At 36.5% G+C, this 16,038-nt stretch overlaps 2 protein-coding genes across 2 annotated transcripts; one reads left to right on the forward strand and one right to left on the reverse strand.

The window, feature by feature from the left end:
* The first annotated feature begins 3,236 nt into the window (after positions 1–3,236).
* On the forward strand, positions 3,237–4,447 carry rcvrnb (recoverin b). Its single transcript, XM_060890798.1, has 3 exons — positions 3,237–3,636; positions 3,753–3,864; positions 3,989–4,447. Exons 1-3 carry the CDS (start codon positions 3,256–3,258, stop codon positions 4,105–4,107), a joined length of 612 nt encoding a protein of 203 aa, XP_060746781.1. The 5' UTR covers positions 3,237–3,255; the 3' UTR covers positions 4,108–4,447.
* A 370-nt stretch (positions 4,448–4,817) lies between these two features.
* Positions 4,818–15,107, reverse strand: LOC132840129 (glucagon-like peptide 2 receptor). The gene is made up of 13 exons (XM_060861551.1): positions 14,683–15,107; positions 12,539–12,635; positions 11,262–11,366; positions 10,871–10,992; positions 10,672–10,778; positions 9,670–9,826; positions 9,270–9,429; positions 8,674–8,734; positions 8,439–8,505; positions 7,364–7,452; positions 7,127–7,265; positions 7,005–7,046; positions 4,818–5,655 (listed from the first exon to the last, which is right to left on the reverse strand). The coding sequence occupies exons 1-13, from the start codon at positions 14,776–14,778 to the stop codon at positions 5,323–5,325; spliced, it is 1,575 nt and encodes a 524-aa protein (XP_060717534.1). The 5' UTR covers positions 14,779–15,107; the 3' UTR covers positions 4,818–5,322.
* Between the last annotated feature and the right edge of the window lie 931 nt (positions 15,108–16,038).

The following is a 16,038-nucleotide window of genomic DNA, read 5'->3' on the forward strand; positions in this document are numbered from 1 at the left end:
GTGGTACTTTCCAACCATTTTTAAAGAAAGTGGACATTTCTAAGTAGTCATCAGGAAATCTGGCATCATGATGACAGTGTTGCAGAATTCCTGAACACAATTAAACACAGTGCTGAGGCCTACACCAAAAAGGGGTGTTAGCACTGGATTCATTTTCCACACAAGAAGTAATACCAATATCCTGGTAAAAGTAATACTAATATCCCAATACCTTCTTGTGTATATAAAGAGTGGGGAAATTAGTCATTTCTACAAGTTGGATAGCAAGAATTATACAGTATGTGCATTTAATTACAGAAATAAGCCATGACACTTCCATTCAGAAAAAAAATGAGTGAATTAAGTTATAATGCTTAATGATCATTTTTGATGTTATCTTTTTATTCATAAACTGCTCTGACTCTGTTTTAATTCATTCAATTCTATTACTAAACATTTGGGTTTATAAATTGGTTGACAAGCGTGAGGCACTTGTTGATTTCATCTTACAAAAAAAAGGGAAATTGCTTTCAAATCAATGTTGGTGCTTCTTTTTGATGACAATGGTTTTACTTCACAGCTAAAGAGCATTATAGACTAAGATGTCCTATGAGAATATAGGACATCCATAAAGAATATACCATTTATTTTCTCTACTAAAACAGGGTCAATGTCACAACAGCTTCCTTCATGTGTGATATTTATTAAACAGGTATTTCAGGCATGTGATTTGGTAACAAGAAGAACTTCTTACATTTCTATTTTTTCTTGCATAGTTCCAAGTCAAGGGTTGGCGCTCCGTCCGGGGTGTATCCTGCCTTGATGCCCGAAGACGCCTGGGATGGGCACAGGCTCCCCGTGACCCGAGGTGGTTCGGATAAGCGGTAGAAGATGAATGAATGAATGAATGATGAGTTCCAAGTCAAGTCAAGAAGCTTTTATTGTCATTTCAACCATATATAGTTGACGCAGTTCATAATGAATCGAGACAATGTTTCTTCAGGACCGTGGTGCTACATAAAGTGACATAATGGTACATAAAACAACACAGAGCTAAAGACTTAAAGTAAGTTGTCCTAGCTACAAAAGTAGTTAACATAAACACTCTTATGTATTAGCTGCAGTTTGATGAGGTATTAAAATGTTGTGTGTTACATGTAAAATGTGTTACAAAGCATTTCAGGATCAGATTTTATGTTAATAATATAATTGAAATCTTAACATTAATAATCCTACCTTAATAATATATAATAATATCTTGCTATATCCTTGCACAATGATCTGATCTCCCCTTCAGCCACAGCTCGCAACCTTGGGGTAACCATGGACAATCAACTGTCCTTTTCCTCTCATGTTGCTAATGTGACTCGCTCATGTCGGTTTCTTCTCTACAACATTAGAAGGATTCGGCCATTTCTGTCCACACAGGCTGCTCAGGTACTTGTTCAGTCTCTTGTCATTTCTAGACTGGATTACTGCAATGCACTGCTGGCAGGTCTACCTATGAACGCAATCCGTCCTCTGCAAATGATCCAAAATGCAGCTGCCCGGCTTGTTTTCAACCTGCCAAAGTTCTCGCATACCACCCCGCTGCTGCGATCTCTCCACTGGCTTCCAGTAGCTGCACGCATCAGATTCAAAACACTGATGCTGGCCTACAAAGCCAAAAATGGACCAGTTCCCTCTTACCTCAAAGCCCTCATCACTCCTCGCACTGCACCCCGCACCCTCCGATCTACCAGCACTGCTCGACTGGTTCCACCATCTCTCAGGGTAAGGGGCAAGTATACTACAAGACTCTTCTCTGTACTGGCACCAAGGTGGTGGAATGAACTTCCCCTAGAGGTCCGGACAGCTGAGTCACTGGCTATTTTCAAGCGGCGATTGAAGACCTACTTATTCATGAAACACTTCAACTAGCACTTCTTTCCTTATCTTTCGCATTTTTAAATAAAAAAAAAACAAACACCTTTGACACTTTTTCATTGTAACTTTGATCAAATGTTTTAAACTCATGGTATCTTAAGTATGTAACTTAGTGAGCCAGCATTAATGTATTCAATGTTAGAGATTTAAGCACTTACAGTATGTATGTCGCTCTGGATAAGGGCGTCTGCCAAATGCTGTAAATGTAAATGTACCTGAAGCAGAAGAAGCATCAGATTTTGATTCCATGGATCTGTTTGTTACACAAAAAAAAAAAAACTGAACCTGAGTTTGGAGGGGGATGTTTTATATCTTTATTTTATCTATCGAGTGTCTCCCATATATCTGAGAGTCTTGATCTTGTAGGCACATTTGGCCTCACCTTAATTATCTGAATTAAGAAGAAATATGTCAAGTAGAGATCCACAAGGATTATAACTAGTAAACCTATATATTATATATATTTATTATATAAATTTAGAGAAAGCCTTATAGAAATTTTTAAAACGCTAGAACAGGTTACATTTTCATGAATGCAATCCTGCTGTGCTACATGTTTAAATCATCTTTCAGACACTGGGAGTTTGTTTTGGCATGTTTGTTTTCAAATGTCCAACACAAAAGGCCAAGTCTTTCCACATGAGCAAATTTTGGATGATTTCCCAAAATTCTAGATGTAAACCACCACCGTTTGAATAAAAGTGTGCATGTGTGATCTGAAAGGATCTCCAATAAATGTATAACTCACTTCAACATACACAGCAGGACAGTTGAAACAAATGTTTTTATAAATGTGGACTGAAAGAATGGGTCAAAACAAATATTTGTTTAAAAGAAACTTTCATTCAGTCAATCATCTGCAATACCCAGTTTATCCTGGTCATGGTAGAATTGGAGCCAATCCTTGAAAGAGTGAGCTTAAATTAATTATAGACCCTGGGATGAACTAGTTCCATATGTTACAGAAGCTTGTGCAACATCTCCATCATTTATTTCCTGAACAGATTTCTGTTTCAAAATCTCTTATTATATGAGAATAATATGGTTATATGCTTTAAAGAAACATGTTAGAGTGACATTTGGATATTGTACACTGGTTAAGATCTAACACATTCATTTGATTAGGTTGCATTAATAAAGCCAAGAGGTTCCTTGCTGTGAGCTGAGCCATGTGTTACACTAAGTCTAGCACCACAGGAAATATCCAAAGTTTCCCTTTAATGGATCAAATAAAAATCCAAACCATGATCCCATGTAATCCAGAGCAAAACAATCTGGCTTTAAATAGAGGGTGTGATTGTCAGGCAGCTTACTAAAGCAGAGCAGCTGAGCAAAGTAACCGTTCTCAAGATGGGCAACAGTAAAAGTTGTGCTCTTTCTGAAGAACTACTAGAGGACCTAAAGTCCAATACTACATATACTGAAGAGCAGCTTTATGCCTGGTATCAAGCCTTTCTGAAAGAGTGCCCAAGTGGATGCATCAGCAGGGAGCAGTTCGAGGGCATCTACGCAAGGTTCTTTCCCGATGCCAACCCCAAGGCCTACGCTCAGCACGTGTTCCGAAGTTTTGACTCGGATAGTGATGGCACACTTGATTTTAAAGAGTATATTGTGGCATTGCACCTCACCTCCTCTGGAAAGACCAGAGAGAAGCTCGAGTGGGCCTTCGCTTTGTACGATGTTGATAAGAACGGCAGCATAACAAAAAATGAGATCAATGAAATTGTCAAGGTAATTTTTTTTTTGTCTTGCTTGAAAAATCATTGTAGAAATGCATTAAGTGTTGGCATATTGCTGTAGGAATTGAATGTTTAATGTCTTCAGTTTACCTCGATTTTTGTTTTCAGTCAATATTTAACATGATCTCCAAAGAAGACCAGAAAAACCTCCCAGAAGATGAAAACACACCAGAAAAAAGAACAGAAAAAATCTGGGACTTTTTTGGGAAAAAAGAAAAGGGTAGGGAAATGAGTTTAGTTAAAGAGTTTTACTAAGGCAATTAAAATGGTTGCCAATGTTCAACAATATACTAACAAAAACAGAGTATCTCCATTATCCTTTTTTTATTCATTTCTCCCTGCAGATAAAATTACAGAAGGAGAGTTCATCAAAGGAGTGATGGACAATAAGAACATCCTCAGACTGATCCAGTTTGATGAGCCTCAGAAGATTCAAAACCGATTGAAACAAAAGAAGCAATAGTGTTTGTACTGTTGTCTGCTCAAGATTTCAAATTTTCACCTTTTAATTGATGGATTTTTTCTGCTCTTATTTATGACAATACACTACCATTCTCTGACTCACAATTAGATTAGACTGACATGTATGAAATATAATGTTTATTATTTCAATCCGAATCATTTTTAACATTTATAAGAACAAACACTAGGCTGAAAATTGTAGATAAATATAAATGATTGGAACAATTAAACACCATACAAATGAAGTGGCTCAATCATTAAAGTAATGTAGGTTACAGTCTGTCCACAATATACAGGTATGCCCAATATACAAGTCTTTAAAAAGCAGAAAATCATTAAAAACATGCTACATTCACATTTTCCACCTAGAAATATTTTAATATTGTTAGTCTATCAATTCTTAGGTTTACCAGTGTGGCATTAGATGCATTTTAATTCATGTAGAAGTGTAGTTATCTGTATATTAAAAGGTAATTTTATATGACCAATGTGTGTGTGTGTGTGTGTGTGTGTGTGTGTGTGTGTGTGTGTGTGTGTGTATATATATATATATATATATATATATATATACTTAATTAATTACGTTAAATAAATCTGCATATATATATATATATATATATATATATATATATATATATATATATATATATATATATATATATATATATATATACAGATATATATATATATACAGCATATATATATGCTGATTTATTTAACGTAATTAATTAAGTAATTAATGTAATTAATTAAACTTAATCTTTTTTTGATCACCAAAAAGAACTGAAGATAAAGTGCTTCTGTACATGCAATAAACTGAACAGCAGGTTTTAAAAAGTAGCATTTTGATAGGTAGGCAAGTCACATCATATTTACATTACATGGCATCCTTTAAATCAGAGAAACAGAACTTAAGACTGGTTGTTTTAGGTTACTTGACATACAGTATCTACAACTATAATATTTATGCAGGTTTGTACATATCCCTTAAGAAAAGTTCAGCAACAGAGCATTGTAAGTTAAGTGCTTTTACCTGAAGGCTTATATTGAAGCAGCTGATAAAATGGAAGTGTATCTGTTCCAAGAAATGGCAATAATATAGACTCTTTCATTAATATGCTGGGATGACTACATCTGCTGCTGCTGAAAACCATCAGTGTTTATACAAAAATTCACCAGCACTTCTGGCCTATGAAGAAGTCAAGGGCAACGAAAGTTAAAAATGACTCTCCTCTAGAATCTCCTCCATGGTCTCACCCAAAGTCATGTCCCCATCACTGCTGGACAGACGCTTCCTTGTGTAAAACTCCAGACTTGTACACTGTCCAGAGGACAATTCTACCCCTGATTGGATGGTCACCTGAGTGAGCTGGGTCTGTGTGGGAGCATGGCTTCGCTCTTCATATGAGTCACTGTGATCCGAGGGGTGTCTTTTCCCATTCAATGACTTTTTCCATAAGTATTTGGGGTGCATGCGTGCAAAGCAGTTGTGATCCTCCAAGCGGTTGGAGACAAACACGTGCCACCTGTTCTTCAACTCAGCACGGACCTGGGGACGTAACAAATGTCTATTTCATCAGGAGATAATAGTACTTTTAGAAGAAGCTGGACTTGCAGAAACATGTAATCTTTTTACCTTGTTCAGTGGCCAGTGTACCTTTAAGGCTGTATTTTTACTTAATGTTTCCAGGGTCTGATTGAATTATGCCTTATTTTCTCTTTAAGACAATATCTGCTGCTTTCTTTCAAAGCAGTGCTATATGCTTGTAGATTTCAAGAGCCAAACCTGTCCTAAAGGCACCATTAGTTTATTTGTTGCATTATCAAATTAGATTATTTTAAACTGGGATTGGCAACTCTTCCATTTGTATGTTACAAAATATACTTTGTTACTACATACACAGCTTTTCCTAATTCAGTTAATGACTGTGTTTTAACCTACATATGAAATTGATGATCATTACCACCTGCTTGGTACAATTGGTTAATCATTCACCTGATACTGATCCTACAAAATCGTTGACTTTGTGCAAGTGTACAAAGTGTACAAGATGCTGGTTTTGAAAGCATTGCTTTACACCCACCTAACTCTTTTGTTAGGTACTAAATTTTTCATTTGCAAGAAAATCAAGGCAAGCAGGCCAAGGCAAGTGTGTTCTGATTTAAAAACCTTTTTTAAAACTCCCTTTCAGCATTACTTTTGCTGATCATTTATTCACCTTTGCCCACTGTGTTTACCTGTTTGCCCTCAAATAGTTTGCCTATTTTTACCCTACTGACTATGGATTTCATTGTGAAGCCTTATGCATTCATGTCATTAAGTCCAAGCCTTCATTTTCATCTTCTGTGTTTCCTGGTATTAAACCCTAGCTAGCCCATTTTTACTCATTTCTCTATTATGTATATATAGTCTGTGTTTGATGCTGATTCTCTGTACTTCAGCCTTTACTGTGGGCTATGACTAGTGTTGTAGTCACCATAATAAAACACATTAGACATCGTACCTCTCAATCCATTACATTACAGGTCTCTTCACTTAAACGTTACTGCTCTTTTACAGGGTTGCCAGGCCTGCTCTGTGGTTTGGTCACTTTTTTGAATGTGCGTGTAGGTGTGTCAGTGAATTGGTCTGCTCATTCTCATTGCTATTTTATGCTCATGGCAATATATTGTGGGTAGTAATAAAACCATGACAGTACTTGGCAAGCATGTATTTTTTCCTTGTATGGCTAGAGTTCACTCATTTGACATTCCCGATATTCCCTTCTAAGTGTAATTAACAAGTGTATATTTCCAGGAAGTATCAAAATACAGAAAAAAATCAATTTCCAAACAACATATTAAAACGTTCTAGCGATGTTAGTTTGTGAAAATTGCACATGAGCTCCACTGACGTACCTCTCCATTGGCAAAACAGTACAGAACAGCAACCAAGAATCCCTAGTGAAAGAAATTCAATGATTAGCCCAATTATTGATAAGCAACAACATTATTGATGCAGGCAAATATCAGCTTATTACCTGGAAAGAGCTCAGAGTTAAATTGATGAAATTTCGCACATATCGATGACTTCCCTCAATAGTTTCGTCTATTAAGATTATGAACAGGATTTCATGGATCCCAAGCAATGGAATCAACACCAGTATTGCTCTTGCTAAACTGTGAAGGGGAAAAGGAAACAATCATTGGAAGTGCTGTGTAATATATGTTTAAATCATGGAGTTTTGCCAAACTACAGTAGGCAAACACATACTGACCTGTATCTGTAGTCCGTAAACCTTAATTGATCAGCTTGTAATTTTGACAGCAGGAGTTTTATGATCCTGAGAAATATACAGAAAATAACCTGAAAAACAAAAGAGCATTTTTAGGACCAGAATTATATAGGTGTCCTACAACCACTTTTTATCTGTATACAAATTATCCCATTTAATGTTGCAGAACATTTTTGAAACAAATTAGTTCTTATTATCACTAAGATTATAACAGCTATAAACAGTTCTCTACTTTCTTCTCTCTGTCTCTCTCTCTCTCTCTCTCTCTCTCTCTCGAAGTTAATTAGACCAAAAATGTGATTTAACTAAGAAACTCTCCACCCTGAAGACTTTCCTTTGTTGGAAAATTTAAACAGCTTAGTTAATGTGTTGCATCCACCATAAAACTCCTACTGAAAGTTGTTAGTACATAAATGCTAATTGAATAGAGAGAGCACAATAAAATACATCTATCAACCCATGATCTGTCTCTCAAAGCTGCTGTTATTTTTTTTTTTTTAATGTTCTGACCAATCAGATGTGAGAATTCTACAGCACTATGGTGCAATGCTTCAGAAAAACCCAATCTCTGTCAGCATTTTCTACCTGATACAACTTCATATCAAATTCAAATCAAGCTCAAATTTTATTTGCCATATAAATAACCAAACACAGTATGACATGTAGTGATATGTAGCTTTTGTGTTATCAAACGCAGTGGTGGCTTAAGTGGTTAAGACTTGGGGCATTGTTTGGAGAATCAACAGTGTTAAATTAGTGTTCAAGCCCCAGTACTGCAAAGCTGCCACAGTCGGGCCCCTAAGCAAGGCCCTAAAACCTTCACTGCTCCGGCAGCACTGTGTCATGGCTGACCATGTGCTCTGACCTCAATTACCAAAAATATGCAAAGAAAGAATTTCACTGTGCTGTAATGTTTATGTGAGTAAAAAAGGCTATTCAAAATGGTGCTTCAACAGCACTATAAGTTTGGTTTTATGAGTCAATTATGTTGATTTCAGCCCAGTGTTACTAATGCAATAAAACTACAGTAACAAAATGCATGGACTATTATACTTACAAAAACTGACAGTGTAATTGGAGCTCTAATAATCCACCAGATCCATCTGTTAGTGATGACCCAGCAACTTTGGGAAAAATAAAACACAAGAAGACCTTATTTAAACATATTTAGATATAAAATACATCCTAATACATATATGATAAATTGGAAATACTCACTATGACAGGCCATGTAGAATAAAATTTAATTAAGTCCATGTTTAATTTCAGTAATGTGAGTTGTCATGCCTTACCCTTTATTTTCATACAGAGCTTTAGCCACAGTCCAAGGTATCACAAACAGAAATGGAGTCCCTAAACGAAAACAAGATAATCTGAAATTCATATAAAATTCAGGATTAACAGATATGCCAAACCTAAAACCCATCCCTGTATCCTATCTACTTCTGAGTACACTTTGTATTTATCCAGGCAGTTTGTATTGCAACAGCTAGCTGTTAGAATTCATCTAGTTTGCATCATCAGAGTTAATATTATACTAGATAACATTTGAGCTGCTGTTAGTTAGCTAGGAGTTAGTTAGGATGTTTGCATGTTTCTTGTTTCCTTTATGCATAATCAGGAACTATTATCCAATTCCTTTGTGAATATTTTACAGTCATGCTGAAAGTTAATTTAGGAGTTTATACTTTGTTACTTTATTATGAGTGAAGAATTTGTAGCTGTACTTAAGCTTTTACCAGAGTATTTACATAGATGACTAGTTGCACATTGGGTTTTTTGCTTCACCGGAAATTTTATAGTTACTAATTTTTACTCTAGCTTTGTTTCCACATCAATGATGCAGCAACATATGAAATAACTGTTAATGGATTAGAGGTTGGCCTACCCCATCCTACCAGCATGTATCTCTTCAGGAGCCGCCGCTTGGTCAACACAGCAGTAAAGAGTAGAGTGTGAAGGAAGATCGCCTCCAACAGGAGCCATAAGTAATTACAGGCCACAAAATACTGCATTGCTACCTCAGCGGCTTTACACAGCAGGGCTTTCTGCAAGGGTGAAATTTGAATAATATAGTTAATATAATGAAATCAATTTATGCTAGGAATTTATAAACAATTATCCTATGTGCACTACATTCTCTGGGCATGTAAGTTAATTCACAGAATAACATCACAGTTATACGGTATATGGTACTAAGTCAGTTATACAGATTACTTTTTTCATATTTTATTTTTCATCACAGTCAACAATAAAGATTAACTGAGAAATGCGCAATGATGCAGTACTGTAGAATCCAGATAGTTGTTCCATCCAGCTTCATCGTTGGGCTTGTTGGAGCGTGTGATGTAGATTACGATTTCTTTGGTAATGACTGCCATAGCTCTAAGCATGAACGACACAAAGAGGTTCATGTGGATATAGTTCCTAGTACAGTGAAGCTTCCTGAAAATTAGAAATAGAGATTTGTCCATTGCATAAACCATTGTTTAGGATCAATATAATTAGCAAGCTTTGACGGTAATCAATATAATAAGACAATCAGATTACTGGAGCCAGCAGCAGACTCCATATGTATCAATGATAGGGCAAAACAAAAACAACAAAGCTTGATCAATTGGTGAGGGGAACAAAGTCATGCCAGAAACAGATGCACGGATTTAACAACAAAAGCTAAAACCACAATAATTTCACAAATATGGGGACACCTGGTCATCCTCACATGTGGGTCATCCTCCCAATGTAGCCAGAAAGTTAGAAGCATTCAATTGTCTAGCATGCCATGCATGCTATATCAGTAAGACTTCCCTTTAACTTGAACTAATGTGACCAAAAATGTTCCAGCATGACAATGCACCTGGGCACAAAGCATCGTCAATAAACACATGGTTTGCTAAGGTTGGAGTGAAAGAAAATGAGTGGCAGTTCACGGAGCCCAAGCCCACTGAACACCTTTGGGATGGCCTGGAATGTTGAATTCATGCCAAGCCCCTTTACCCAACATCATTATCATACCTGATCTCACTAATGGTCTTGTGACTGAATGGGCAAATCCCCACAGCTACTGTATTCTCCACATTTTAGTAGAAAGCCTTCACAGAGTTTGGAGGCTGTAAGAGTGGACCAACTTCATCTTAAAGTGGTTTTAGATTGGGATGTTCAGCAAGCACATAAGGGTGCAATGGCCATTTGTCTCTATAATTCTGGCTATGTAATTATATGTACATTTGCACATAACAAAAAATGCACAAAGAATGACCAAGAACTGCATACTACAGTACTCCACTTACCTCAAAAATGCCATAATAATCATAGCTAGAATCAGACTGGACAAGGTCAACGTGTAGCCAACTATGGAGAGGACCCTCAAGACTGAATGTTGAAATGCTTCATCTTCCTGTGTTACACAACAGATAAAGTAAACACCATTGCTAACTGATGTATGGAAGAACATTTAGTCTTCTTCTTAGAACTAAAGCAAATTTTTACCTTATTTTTAAAAAAGCCTGGGTCTATACATTCAGACTTATCCTGCCAGACAGTGCTGGAATTCTCTTCTGTTTCCCAGGTTCCATTAGCAGTACATATTTTATAAACTTTCCCTGGAAAACCTGAATAAAACAGAAACATTGCAGATAAAACTTGAAAAAGAACAAATTTCAGTTTGATAAAGTAAATAGAGTTCTTGTCTTTGCAGATGTTTATTTCTTTGTCACATCACGTCTTTCCACAGAATTCCACAGTTCCCTCAAGTACAGGGTAAGAAAACAAAGCACATAAACCACTATAGCAGCAATGACCCAAATTCTCTGAGCTATCTTTTTTGTTTATTCATGCAAGTATGGCAGATATTTACAAGAGAGGAGTTAAGACAGTGTACCTTCCTTAATCCATGGTAAATATGAGGGACAGGGCACTGATATATTCCCGGGAGATGAATATGGCCAACAGGCAAAAAGGTCTAATGTCCCATTGCAGTATATTCCTTTAAAAATAAAGAAGGATTAGTGAACATTTATGTTACACTTTATCATAAAATTACTGATAAGCAATTAAACATATTTATAGTAATGTACGATATTTACTTACAATAATTATTTATTATTTAAAACCTAATTTTCCGATGTCGAGATCATTCTCATTAGTTATCCCATAATGCATTGCATTTTCTGATAGTTTACTGAAAATTAATGTACTTCTCTGCAACATCCAGGACATATAGATGTAAAAAATATATATACCTTTTTTTTTTTAACTGTAGTGGCTACATACTGTATGTACAGCTAAAAATACCACATGAGCAAGAGTGCCGTTATACTAAATATCAGCATGGCTGAGATTCAGCTGAATGCTTTAGTCCATGCTGATATTATTACAGCATGATTGGGAATGGGACTTAACTTTTAATCATCAGTTCTATATGCAAGAAATCAATGTATAGTTATTTAAATCTTCAATTCTTTAGACAGAATATGGAAGAATATATTTAATATATATTTTTTGCTCCATCAACAAAAGTAGTTCCTGCCGAAGCTACAGATATACAGGATCTGGTTCGGTGATAACGAACAAATTTAGCTAAACTCAATAGGCAAATGTTTTCAGACTAGCTTTGAATATGCTTTTTTTTACGCCAAAAATACAGAACAGTGAAGCCTTTAAACTACAGTAAGTAAACACTTTTTGATATGATGATATAAATAATATATACACAAAAGGTTGTATATAAAAACTTTTGATATTTCTGAAATGAAATTTTTTACAGCAAAATATAATGGTATATGATCCGACTTAGCATTATTATGCCATGCTACAGTATGGTTTATACTGTTTTCCAAATGATAGTAGCAAAGCTCTGCTCTACTTGACATTCAAGTAAACCAAAGTTGGGGAAATTTAAACCTCTGTTTATCAATGAATAGAGACCACCACAGGACAACAAACCAAATATTAATCATCTGTGACATTGATATACTGCAATAGTGTCATAGTAGCATGTGTGGCATGGGTATGAGTGTATTTAAACTCCAGTTGCTGTGGGCTCGAGAATGACTCGCCAACAAAATATATCCAGTCAATATGTATTATTTTTCCCATAAAAATATTATTTTAATAAATTAATTAATATTATTTGGTTGTTCTATTTGTTCTACACACCAGTTACAGTATGTTGGGTGGCTGCCAGGGTTCTGGTACAGTTTTCTTTATATTCAGCATGTTTTTGCAACAGATCTTCAAAGATGGTGCCAGTGACCTTTAGGAATGGAGTTAAACAACAATAAGATTTGATTACTTGACAAATTCAGACACAATATCAAGTTAGCACAATAAAACAAAGGGGAAAAATGTTTTGCTTATTACAAAATATAATAAAATATAATATAATATAATATAATATAATATAATATAATATAATATAATATAATATAATATAGGGGGCATGGTGGCTTAGTGGTTAGCACGTTCGCCTCACACCTCCAGGGTCGGGGTTCGATTCCCGCCTCCGCCTTGTGTGTGTGGAGTTTGCATGTTCTCCCCGTGCCTCGGGGGTTTCCTCCGGTACTCCGGTTTCCTCCCCCGGTCCAAAGACATGCATGGTAGGTTGATTGGCATCTCTGGAAAATTGTCCCTAGTGTGTGATTGCATGAGTGAATGAGTGTGTGTGTGCCCTGCGATGGGTTGGCACTCCGTCCAGGGTGTATCCTGCCTTGATGCCCGATGACGCCTGAGATAGGCACAGGCTCCCCATGACCCGAGGTAGTTCGATAAGCGGTAGAAGATGAATGAATAATATAATATAATATAATATAATATAATATAATATGTTTGCATTAATTTGTGTAAACCTCTCAAATTAGTAAAAAATATCATAATAGCAAAAACTGAATTTAAAATAAAGCATTTTGGATTACATTAGACACAGGTGGGCGACATCAATCCATACTCTACATCATTTATCCTATTGGGTCACAGGGACCCCAGAGTCTATCCCAGGTACAAGGTAGGGTACAGCCTAGAAGGGCACATTCCCACACCCTATGGACAATTTAGAGATTCCAATCAGTCTACAATGCATGTCCGAACTGGGGGAAGTTAACCAGAATACCCAGAGAAAATTGACGAGGCATGGGCAGAACATGAAAACCACACACACACACACACACACACACACACACACACACACACACACACACACACACACACACACACACAGGAATCAAACCGATATCCCTGGAGGTGTGGGGCAAACATGTTAACCACCAAGTCACCATGAGCTGGGCAACAAATTCAAGAAGAATATAACACTGTTACACTAAGACATTTATTTTGCTGTCAGTTTTTATTCCAATTGTTCCCTTAGAGAGAAGAATCACATTACTCGCCTCATGGACGCAGTCTCTTCCATGATCACATCCTGTCCTCATTCACAGGGTTTAACTACTGTAAATGCTTGGCTGAGTATGAACTTTTTTATATGCTATAACCTACAAATTCACCTGGTCTCAACTGAATGAACACCTAAGGGGGAATTTAGACTGGTCTTGTGCGCTTCACCATCATCATCATCATCATTATCATCAAAACACCACCAGGGAATATCTTTTGGAACGGTCTTTTCTTTATCTCTAAAGAAATTGTTATAGTAACAATTATTTTTAATTGTTAAAATTTAAATCAAATTTATTCAATCAAAATTCTTTCTAAATATTTAAATATGTCTCATATGTGACAGTCCAGGTGATGTCACACAGCTAACATATTAATATTATAATTATTACAGTTTAAATCATAGACACACCTCTGCTGTCTGCAGTGAAATATATAAGTGTTGGGGAGTTGGACCTAATATTTGCTGCCTGTTCACAGCCTAGCAACCATTTGCTCACACTTTAGCCCTTTACCAAATATTTACCCCAAATTTCCACACTGCATCACTGGAAAGTTTTAAATTAGACAACTGAACAGGGAAGAGCTGGGATTTATCTCCAAAACATCATGTCTAAGGTAGCGCCTGGATAGAATCAGCTTAAATTCGAAAATTTCTTTTTGTCCACTTTGCTTTCTACTAAATTGTACTGTTGTAAGAAGATGATTGTATACATGATAAATAAATCATTTATAAATGCTCTAAGAAATGAATCACATTTTGTATTTTAATGTTTGTAGCAAAAACGAACGAGTGAAAACAAACTCTTTACAATATACAATAAATATTGTTTCTCATCAAATGAACAGATTTAAAGAATCATGCTTTAACCATTAGCAATAGTGAAGAGGGCAGCCAGGGTGTTCACACTTACCCGTGTGTATGGGAGCAGCAGAAGGAGACTGAGGAGTTGTATGGCACCAGTGTTTGTCAGCCTCGTGGCTGGCTGGAAGGAGATCCGTGTATGCATGTCTCACTGCTCACCTTCTTACAAGGCGTACAGTGCACCTTGACTTCTCACTACATCCCTGAGTCCGTCAATCACTGTTGCTCCTGAGAAAACTTCCTGTTGATGTATACACTTGATGATATCAGAGTAGCCTTGATGAGTAAAAGTAGCCTTGATGAATAGAAATATCGTCTAGAAAAAAAAAGGTAAGATCTTCAGAAGCTTCCTCTACTCCACACTCCTCCAGCACCCCGACTTCAACTGGGAAAGTGTCTTGCTTACTTGCTGGCTTCTCTCCTCCTGGCCCTCCCCAACCACTCAAGATAAGCAATAAGGTCAACCTACAATGACAGCTGCAGTTCTGTAGGAAGCATTCAGAAGAAAAAAAAACTCTTATCGCATGTTGCAACTAAATCACATTTCCAGGAGGGGTTTCCGATTTTTTGATGACTCTCAGATGTTATGAGTTCTGTACCTATGAATCACAGATAGCAGCAGAGAGAAGACTTTATCCTGAAGGTTTTAACCATCTAAAAAGAAGGGTCTGTGTGGACAGTGCATAATGTAATCATAATCCAGCTGCTTAACATTCTTAGACTGTTGTTCATCGAGAATTTGCTCTCGAACTCTGGGCTGATACAGAAGCTCATATTTGACAAAGATATTTGTTTCACCGTTATTATTTGCATTAGGATAGTAAAAGTAAGCTCCATTGTATATGTGAGATACGCATCCAGAAAGACTGCTCAGTTCCATTGTATTTGGTCACAGGGTCTATTTTCATGTATAGATTAAAGCAGGTTAAAGGAACCGATAAATGGATGCAAACTCTCTGTAAATGTTCACTGTCTTCCACTCAGGTCACATTAATAAGATTGCATTAGTGTGAACACAATGCCGTTTCCCTGAAGACAAATATCTACCCTACCCCAACCGCCCCCCCATCATCAGAATCGCTGGAGCAAAATACATTCATAAACAAAAGATTAAGACATAACCATTTTGTCTAATTTGCTTGTTAGTGCATTACCACCTTGCATGTTTTGCTAATTATGTAAATGAAAATGAGAAAACTTAATTTGCACAGACATGAGGCACTACAGTAATGGCCAAAATGGAAACGCGATTAGCCAATGTGCCTGTACGTATTTGTCATTAGAAACCTTTTAACTTGTTTACAGGTGTTTTTCTGTTCATGCCGTGTTAATCTGATCGTAATAGTGAGACAGCAGCACAAGCATCATATCGACATTTAACCAGGCTGAACTTCAGCATGCATTA

The sequence above is a fragment of the Tachysurus vachellii genome, chromosome 2 (genome assembly GCF_030014155.1).
Source record: "Tachysurus vachellii isolate PV-2020 chromosome 2, HZAU_Pvac_v1, whole genome shotgun sequence".
Lineage (NCBI taxonomy): Eukaryota > Metazoa > Chordata > Actinopteri > Siluriformes > Bagridae > Tachysurus > Tachysurus vachellii.

Bases quoted from the DNA above. Each gene is read 5' to 3' on its own strand.
- rcvrnb (XM_060890798.1), top strand. From the start codon at position 3,256: ATGGGCAACAGTAAAAGTTGTGCTCTTTCTGAAGAACTACTAGAGGAC. The intron at 3,637-3,752 runs GTAATTTTTTTT...TTTTGTTTTCAG, and splicing joins AGATCAATGAAATTGTCAAG to TCAATATTTAACATGATCTC. The intron at 3,865-3,988 runs GTAGGGAAATGA...TTCTCCCTGCAG, and splicing joins TTTTGGGAAAAAAGAAAAGG to ATAAAATTACAGAAGGAGAG.
- LOC132840129 (XM_060861551.1), bottom strand. From the start codon at position 14,778: ATGCATACACGGATCTCCTTCCAGCCAGCCACGAGGCTGACAAACACT. The intron at 10,779-10,870 runs GTAAAAATTTGC...TGTGTAACACAG, and splicing joins CAGGCTTTTTTAAAAATAAG to GAAGATGAAGCATTTCAACA. The intron at 5,656-7,004 runs GTACGTCAGTGG...TTACGTCCCCAG, and splicing joins ACTGTTTTGCCAATGGAGAG to GTCCGTGCTGAGTTGAAGAA.